The 10,000-nt window shown below is 48.1% G+C and overlaps 1 protein-coding gene across 1 annotated transcript in view; it reads right to left on the reverse strand.

Annotated features, from left to right (window-relative positions):
- Window positions 1-10,000, reverse strand: part of LOC122797844 (extracellular calcium-sensing receptor-like) — a 177,562-nt gene that overhangs the window by 121,679 nt on the left and 45,883 nt on the right. The window contains exon 3 of the mRNA XM_044066364.1: window positions 1,732-1,814. Within this exon, the coding sequence (XP_043922299.1) occupies window positions 1,732-1,814 (83 nt within the window). The remainder of the gene's footprint in view (window positions 1-1,731; window positions 1,815-10,000) is intronic.

Below are 10,000 nucleotides of genomic sequence, written 5' to 3' on the forward strand. Positions count from 1 at the left end.
AAAAAGTGGGATGTCAAGCAATGTTTAGTACAGATTCAAATACAACAACCCCACATGTGCTGCACACTATGGCCACCATCTTCATCAGTCCAGGTAGGACACTGACATCTGGCAGGTTGTGAGGGGAGAGACCCACAACTCCCATGTTCACATGTGAAGGGGAAGACTATTTATTTATTTATTTATTTATTTGCATATAACCTAGGTAAATGACTTCCCTGCACTATAAAGTTTACTGATACACACACACACATATACACACACACACACACACAGGGGTCCTATTAGAAACGTAGAGCATGAAATTTTGAATGCATATGGTTTTCGAATTTGAGCATCATATGATGGAAAGTTCAAGCATTCAAGGTTGAAGGTTCAGTATGAAAAATATGCCGTGCCGTTCGGTACAGAATGGGAAACTTTCCTTTTCTGCACTTGAAGTGCGATCTTGGAGTTGGTATATTATTTAAGTAGGGGGTGTGGGGGTGCAGAGAGGGCTGCTTACCTGTCTGCACCATTAAAGGTAAGTTTTTTTGTTTTATTATATATTCGAACTTTTAAACTTTGATCATATATTTAACGAACATATGATTCGAAGTTTAGAAAGTTTGAATGTATAATAGACTCACCTACTGCACACACACAAACACGTAGGAGTGCCACAAAGCGTTATACAGACCACACCTTCTGACTGATACCATGAATGACACACAATTTGGACCTAAACAGACACTCTGGACAGGCCCTCAACAACATGCAGTGCAGATAATCCAGTTAATGTTGCTACTACTATACACCTGTGATATTCTTTAGAAGTGGGGTATGTGATGGACCTTCGCCTAACACACAGTGCACCAGTGTACACACTACTAATGTACCCCTGTATAGCACAGTGGCTACACCTACACAAAAATACATGTCAGTATGTTACGGCTCCTGCAAATATGCTCTTGTGATGACCAATGTGATGCACTGCAGTGAATCCCACTACAAGTGAGCATGCACATATTGCAATATGGCTAAGCCTGACAGTTGTGTGCATGGGAAACTGGCTGCTGTTAGCATGCCTAATGTATAGGTGAGCCAAAACATGACAATTCCACACTCACCAGCTTCAGGTTGATGTTCCCCAGCCACACAAGAGGGACCTGTGGGGTTGTGGGGGAGAGTTATTGTCAGCACATGCACATGTGGCATCGGCACAGGATAATATGTCCATTTATGAACATGTACACTACAAGCTGTGATACTACCAAAATTGATGACATTCACAATTTATGTGCACGTGTGCATTACAAATCCCCACCCACAAATGCAGATTGACCTGCCATATGTGTACAGGTATGCAAAGGCTGCCACTATGAATGTTGCAGTATTAAAGTGATGCCCACTTGGGCCTTACCTGGATGCTCTTCGGCTGTGTAATCTGTGCCACCCACCTCCACGACATATGTAGTGATGTTTTCCTGAGGCGGTGCCTGAACCAAGGGTTGCATGGAACTCCTCAGTGGCTGAGAGTGGTGCTTGAGTACCAGGCCCTCCACCTGTGCCAGCACAATCACTGGCCACAGCTGCAGCCCTTTGCCATGCATTGTGTATCAGGTTTTTGGCATGGTGTTGGACCTGTTCATAGCTCTTGTCCTGGTGGACCACATTGTTGACTGTTGCTACCAGTTCTGCCCACAGGACAGTGCATTGTTGCAGGTTTTGTCGGCTCCTTCCCAACAGTACCCGGTGATGGAGTCCGAGGGCATCGACGATTGCAACAGTCTCTGCTTCTGAAAATGCTGGGTTCCATCTTCGGTACATCGCACCTGAAAGACATGAACAGGGGAACACATCACAGGACCACATACATTGGCCACCATTATGTACAGACCCTACACATCCACTTTTGCCAGCACTATCCACCACTAACACCCACATCATACCCCTGCCATCTATCAGCACAGTATGTGTGTTGGTATTGGCAACATACTGGCATTACAGCATGCATTGGCCTCCTGATCCTGATGTTTCATGTTCTCCCAGTGAGGACCATTAATGTACACAATTCTCTGTTCACCATTTATATCACACAGCACATGTAGCAGCTGGTGACTTCACAGAGGTTCCCCACCATGGAATGGCAAGCCATTAAACATCTACTGTACAGCTATAGGTTATAAGGCCAACCCTCTACCCGGTTTCATATGTACTCCTCAGGAGTGACCTCACAGCCAGGCAATCACAGACTCCACATTGCTGGGACTGATGCACGAGTGTAAGTCATGCTTCACTCTGTTAACACACACACATGTAGCCTCCAACTGGTGAGTGACCTGAACTAGCCTTGTTGACAGCTCAGATGCGTGTCCCACACAGTCACCCTGTGGTGGAATGGGCACCCTGTCCACATTAGGCAGGGTAGCTACCTACACCTTTGTAGGCATAACCTGGTCAGTTGGATGGTGAACAGCACATACACCCTTGGGATACCACCTGTGTCCCTGTTGGATAGAGACATCACTTGCTGCCTTGCATACACATGGACTAACATGTGGCCTAGGCATATGGCTGCTCAGGACCCATAGTCTAGTAACCTTGTGTGATACCAAGAATATCAGAAATGGTCTGACTGCTGTGACAGACTGTGTTATGTGTCCACACATATCTGCCATCAACTGCTGGGTGTCCCCTGTGGGCAGTGTTAAAGTACCATGTCATCCAGCCTACATCCCACAAATAGGTGAGTGCTACTACAGGTGCATGTGGACATTCCTGGAACATCTGAGCTACACATTAACAGAGAACAGTGCATATGTGTTTTAGGGTGACCTCCTCTTTATAGGTGTCCGACATCTGCATTACCCAGATGTTTGCACAATACGTGATGGTTGTCCACATAGTTTGGGGAATGTGTCTGTGACATGCCAGACCCCTAGGGACATAGTCATAGTACATGAATATCTGGTATTGTATCCATTCTCTTACACTGTATGCTCAGTATGTACGCACTGCTGCTAAACCAGAGCCAGCACCCCCCCCCCCCACTACTAGTACCCATAATCTGCTGTCCTGCTGCAGGGCTCACCAGATATCCTAGCCATAGGTGTCAGGCAATCAGATACAGGTGTGGAGTACACACTGACTTAGCCAGAGTATGTCAGGAATGGTCAGGGAGACCTGGACAATCTGTGAAATAACCCTGTATGACATTGTTAGACTGAGAGGGGCTCAATGATGGTACATGATGTGATATATCAGCTGTATCCACCAGTACGTACTGTCAGTGTGACACCTCTGCACTGGCCCAGTAATCAAGGAGCCTCAATCCTCACCACTACCACCAGTGAGGGACGTACACAATGGGTGGATGACAAGCACACACACACACATGCATTAAAGTACAATTAGCCTTCAGAGCACACGGAGATCACATTCAGTCTGGGGCTGGCTTCTCCCTCTCTCTCCAGATCCCCAGTAAGACTCCCCACTGGCACAACTATACAGTTAACATCTCAGCAGAGCGGTCAAGCCAAAACATCCATCACCCTCTCTGTTCAACCAGTGCTTTGTGTCCCTGCCCAAGTAGCTGACACAGACACTTTGAGATTTGATTTATGATACACGCACACACGCACGGACACACACACACACACACACACTCCTGGGAAAAGCTGGCACAGGTTTACTGACTATGGCACCGTCTGCACAGACTCAAAGGTAGTTCTGACTACCACAGTCCAGCTCTTTATCGGCTACTGTAAGGCCCTTACCAAAGGGTGATGAATCCTACTGTGTGATGTGCCTATTAGCCAAACGGTAAGTGTGACCAAGACCAAGGCCATTGTAGTGAGCTATACAGTGTTACCAAATACATACTTTAAGTACTTTAAGAAGTTACTTAGTTCTGTACAGACCAGACACAGTTACAAGGTTTAACTATATGTAATAATAACTAATAAAGGAACAAAACAATAATCAGTACAGTAACTGCAGAGTTCAGACTCACAGGGAATAATTTAAGACAACATTGCATAACAGTCTGAAATAAATAAAGCAAACCTTTAAAGTAATAGGTTCATAGGATGATGCTAGGCTTTTGGCCCAGAATTTTGCCCATGTTCCTTCAAAGTCAGCAACTGTTTCCCCTGTCCAGCAGGGACACAGGTGGGATCCCAGGGATGTATTTTCTGTTTCCCATGCAGTCATCCAGGTTCCTCTTAAAGAGAGCTAGAGAGGTACTCTGCTTGACATGGAGAGGGAGTCCGCAGACGGGGGAGTCTTTAGGACACAAATCTATCCCACCAATAAGTTCTATTCATGTCACAGACCAGGTTAAGGCCTTGCGTGCGGGTTGTTCGAGTGGAGTTTGTGTTGTAGGTAAACAGCAACTCCATCAAAGCTGGGTCAAAGATGTCCTTGTATGCCAGACACAGGTCACCTCTGAGCAGTCTGTTTGAGACTGAGTAGAGGGACAGGGCTTTTAGCCTAGTCTGCATGAGACTGAATAGAGGGGCAGGGCTTTTAGCCTATCTGTGTAGGATAGGTGTTTGAGAACCTGGATTTTCCTAGTCAGGATCCTCTGTGGTCTCTCCAACTGCTGCATGTGCTTGGCAAGGTACATGCCGAAGGGGGCACTGTACTTCGATAATGGGTCTGATAAGGGAGGAGTACAGGGATGTTATGATCTCCTTGTTCCTGGATGAAATACCCTTATTTATGAGGTGGACCATGTAGAAAGACTTCCGTTCAGTGGCGGCAATGTGGTGGTTAAAGGTCAGGTTGCTGTCAACTTGGGTGGCCAAGTCCCTCACGACCGATTGCATGCTTAGTACGTTGTCATTTAATGTCATAATTAGTGGGGATGAAATTTTCCACAAAGGGGATAATGATGGATTTCCTGGAATTCAGTTTGAGGCGATGCTTCTGGCACTAGTCATTAATTTGGGTAGGGCCCTCTTGGAGGATGTTCACATCACTAGGGGAATTTAAGATGGCACCCAGCTTACAGTCATCTGCAGACTTGGTCAGCCACAAACCACTGATTTTAGCTTACACCTCAGAAAAGTATATCCCAAACAGTAGAGGCCCCAAGACCAATCCTTGGAGTACACCGCTCATTACGAGTCTACTACTAGAGGTGGTTTCCCCTACTTTGAGTGGGTTTTATCAGTGAGCCAGTTATCTACCCATCTGGTAACAAAGGGTTGATGCCTAGCTGGGAGGGTTTATGTATTATGCCCGAGTGGGGAATAGTGTCAAAGGCTTTGGCTAAGTCAAGGTAGGCAGTGTGCACCGTCTTCCCCTCGTCCATAGCTTTGGTGACTGTTTCAAAGAATTCAGCCAAGTTTAACAGGCATGATCTCCCTTTGAAAAAATGGGGGTCAAGAATTTGGAGGTTGCCAATGTCCTTGTTTATAAGGCTCATGATAATATGTTCCATGGCCTTACAGACCAGGCTAGTTAGGCTGATGGGCATATAATTGCCTGGGTCAGTGGCTGGTCCACCTTTGTGTAGAGGGATGACAGTGGCTGTCCTCCATTTGGCTGGGACAAAATCAGTGCTCAGACTTTTGGTGAATAGGGTGTCTAATGGAATTGAGAGCTCATGCCTGTGTTCATGTAGAATGCAGCCAGGGATGTTGTCGGGTCCCATGGAGACTGTATTTTTTGCTTTTGAGAGGGCATTAAGTCCTACTCCCTGGTGATGCGGGGAGGGGTGCAGGTACTGGGGATGTCCTGGTTTACTGATTGCGGACTGGAGGGTGAAGTTTTCCCTGAATCTGTCTGCCAGCAGGTTGGCTGTATCTACGGCATTTGTGTATGTGGTGTTCTTGCCCACCAGTTCAGAGCAGATTTGGGTGTTACCTTTGAGATTGTGAACTTATGTGAAGAAGACCTCCTGATTGTCCTAAGTGGATGCGGCCAATTTGGACTCTAAGTTGGCCTTAAAGGATTTCACTAGTGACTTTGTTTGCTTGTACAGACAAAGGAGAGATTGCTTCCAGCTCGACACCTGCTCCTTCTTGGTCCTGGACAGCAGTTTTTTCCTTTTATTATAGTTTGTTTATTGCTGCTGTCCACCAGACAGGCCTCTTCCTTGAGAAAGATGATTTGGTCCTGTCAGCTATTGCCGAGTCCGTACAGGTATGTAGGTGCTCATATAGTTTTTTGTTGTAGGCTTAGACATTAGTGCTAGTTTCAACTGAAGGGGTGGTGGCTGTGAAGCTGCTTATACCTGCTCTCAGGAGATTATTGTTGTCGGCTTTGGAACAGTTTTTTGTTTGATCCTGACAAGGGGGAGGGCAGTTGGGGAGATGGTGACTTCGAAAGTGATCACTTTATGGTCAGATCTGACCAAGGAGGATGACACTGTAGGGGTGCTACAGTGGCTACTGTGCTATAGTGGCTACTCATGTTGGATAGTACCAGGTCCAGGATACTTTCACCTTTTGTGAGGTTGTTGACCAGCTGATCCAATGCATTGGCATATGGGGAACTTCAGGGAGTGTGCATGTGTATGTGCGTATACATGTGGGGAATGGCTGGGAGTGCTCACACATATGTGCATGCATGTGGGGAACGGCTGGGAATGCGCACGTGTGGGGAATGACTAGGAGTGTGCTCGTGTGTGTGGGGAATGTCTGGGAATGCGCACATGCATGTGTGTGGGGAACTTCTGGGAGTGTGTGCGTGTGTGTGTGAGGGGGGCAGCTGAGAGTGTGTGCTTGTGTGTGTGGGGGGGGCAATGGCTGGGAGTGTGTGCTTTGTGTGGGGAACGGCTGGGAGTGTGTGCATGTGTGTGTGTGGGGAGAACAGCTGGGAGTGTGTGCTCGTGTGTTTGTTTGTGGGTGGGGGAATGGCTGGCTGGGAGTGTGTTTTGTTTTCATGTGTGTGTGGGGGATAACGGCAGGGAGTGTGAGCTCGTGTGTATGTGTGGGGGGGTGGCTGGAAGTGTGTGCACATGTGTGTGGGGGGGGACATCTGAGAGTGTGTGCCCGAGTGTGTGTGTGTGTAGGGAAATGGCTGGGAGTGTGTGCACATGTGTGTGTGTGTGTGGGGAGGGGGGGTGGTGGCTGGGAGTGTATGCGTATGTGTGTGTGTGTGGCGCGGAAGGCTGAGAGTGCGCCTGCGTTTGTGTGCATGTGTGTAATGTCTGAGAGTGTGCTGTGCTTATGCACATGCATGTGTGTGTGCGGAATGTCTGGGAATGTGCTTATGTGGAACGGGAGTGTACTTGCGTATGTGTGTGGGGAACGTCTGGAAGTGTGCTTACATACGTGTGTGTGTGCTGAAAGTCTGGGAGTGTACGTGTGTGTGTGTCTGTGTGTAAAAGCAGAATGTTTGGGAGTGTACATGTATATGTGTGCAGAACGTCTGGGAGTGTACATATGTGGTGTGTGTGTGTGAGCATGGGCACGCATATGTGGAACATCTGGGAGTGTGCTTATGTATGTGTATCTGTCTCTGTGTGTGGAACATCTGGGAGTGTGCTTATGTACATGTGTGTGTGTGTGTACGCGGAATATCTGGGAGTGTGCTTGTGTACGTGTGTGTGTATGCGGAATGTCTTGAGTGTGCTTGCGTACATGTGTTTGTGTGTGGTACGTCTACGAGTGTGCTTATGTATGTGTGTGTGTGTGTGTGTGTGTGTGCAAAACATCTGGGAGTATATGTACATACGTGTGTGCGTGTGTGTGTATGTGTGCAAAACGTCTGGGAGTGTACGTACGTGTGTGTGTGGAACATCTGGGAGTGTACATGTGTGTGCGTGTGTGTGCGCTGAACGTCTGGAAATGTACGTAGATGTGTATGTGTGAAGAAAGTCTGGGAGTGCACGTAAGTGTGTGTGTGTTTGTGTGTGTGATATCTGGGAGTGTATGTGTGTGGGTGTGTGTATGTGTGTGAGAATGGCTAGCTTGTGTGTTTTGGGGAAGAATGACTGGGAGTGTGTGTGTGTGTGTGTGTGTGTGTGTGTGTGTGTGTGTGTGTAATGGCTAGGAGTGTGTTCTCGTGTGTGTGTGTTGGGGGATGGCTGGGAGTGTGTGCGCATGTGTGTGTGGGGAGATGGCTGGCAGTGTGTGCATATATGTGTGTATGTTTGTGGGTGGAGAATGTGTGTGTGTGTGTGTGTGTGTGTGTGTGTGTGTGTGTGTGTGTGTGTGTGTGTGTGTGTGTGTGTGGTCGGGTGTGTGGGGGCTGGGAGTGTGTCCTTGTGTGTGTGTGGGGAATTTCTGGGAGTGTGTGCGCATGTGTGTGGGGGAAAAGGCTGAGAGTGCGCCTGCATTTGTGTGCATGTGTGTAATGTCTGGGAGTGTGCTGTGTGTGTGTGTGTGTGTGTGTGTGTGTGTGTGTGTGTGTGTGTGTGTGTGTGTGTGTGTGTGGAACGTCTGGGAGTGTACTTGTGTATGTGTGTGGGGAATGTCTGGAAGTGTGCTTATGTATGTGTGTGTGCGGAATGTGTGGGAGTGTGCTTACATACCTGTGTGTGTGCTAAAAGTCTGGGAGCGTACGTGTGTGTGTCTGCGTGTAAAAGCAGAATGTTTGGGAGTGTACATGTACGTGTGTGCAGAACGTCTGGGAGTGTACGTATGTGGTGTGTGTGTGTGTGTGTGTGTGTGTGGCATGCATATGTGGAACATCTGGGAGTTTGCTTACGTATGTGTATCTGTATGTGTGTGGAACATCTGGGAGTGTGCTTATGTCGTGTGTGTGGAACATCTGGGAGTGTGCTTATGTACATTGTGTGTGTGTGTGTGTGTGTGTGTGTGTGTGTGTGTGTGTGTGTGTGTGTGTGTGTGTGTGTGTGCAAAACATCTGGGAGTGTATGTACATACATGTGTGCGTGTGTATGTGTGCAAAACATCTGGGAGTGTACGTGTGTGCGCGCTGAACGTCTGGAAATGTACATAGATGTGTGCGTGTGAAGAAAGTCTGGGAGTGCACTTAAGTGTGTGTGTGTTTGTGTGTGTGATATCTGGGAGTGCATGTATGTGTGTGTGTGGGGGGGAATGGTTTTGAGTGTGTGCTCGTGTGTGTATGTGTGTGAGAAGGGCTGGAGTGTGTGCTTGTGTGTTTTTGGGGAGGAATGGCTGGGAGTGTGTGCGTGTGTGCGTGTGTGTGTGTGTGTGTGTGTGTGTGTGTGTGTGTGGAATGGCTAGGAGTGTGTTCTCATGTGTGTGTTGGGGCATGGCAGGGAGTGTGAGCTTGTGTGTGTGGGGGGGATGGCTGGGAGTGTGCATGTGTGTGGGGGGAGATGGCTGGCAGTGTGTGCATATATGTGTGTGTGTTTGTGGGGGGAGAACAGCTGGGAGAGTGTGTGTGGTTGGGTGTGTGTGGGGGGCTGGGAGTGTGTCCTTGTGTGTGTGGGGGGACGGCTGGGAGTGTATGCGCATGTGTGTGGGGGAAATGCTGAGAGTGCGCCTGCATTTGTGTGCGTGTGTGTAATGTCTGGGAGTGTGCTGTGCTTATGCATGTGTGTGCGCGCGTGTGTGTGTGTGCATGTGTGTATGTGTGTGTGTGTGTGTGTGTGTGTGTGTGTGTGTGTGTGCGCGCATGTGTGGAACGTCTGGGAGTGTACCTGTGTATGTGTGTGGGGAATGTCTGGAAGTGTGCTTACATACGTGTGTGTGCTGAAGTCTGGATGTGTACGTGTGTGTGTGTCTGTGTAAAAGCAGAATGTTTGAGAGTGTACATGTATGTGTGTGCAGAACGTCTGGGAGTGTACGTATGTGGTGTGTTTGTGTGTGTGCATGGGCACGTATATGTGGAACATCTGGAAGTGTGCTTACGTATGTGTATCTGTCTTGTGTGTGGAACATCTGGGAGTGTGCTTACTTACGTGTGTTTGTGTGTGGTACATCTGCGAGTGTGCTTACGTGTGTGTGTGTGTGTGTGTGTGTGTGTGTGTGTGTGTGTGTGTGCAAAATGTCTGGTAGTGTACGTACGTGTGTGTGCGGAACATTTGGGAGTGTATGTGTGTGTGTGCGCTGAACGTCTGGGAATGTACGTAGAT

Source organism: Protopterus annectens, chromosome 3.part1 (genome assembly GCF_019279795.1).
Source record: "Protopterus annectens isolate FY-2018-M chromosome 3.part1, PAN1.0, whole genome shotgun sequence".
Taxonomy (NCBI): Eukaryota; Metazoa; Chordata; order Ceratodontiformes; family Protopteridae; genus Protopterus; species Protopterus annectens.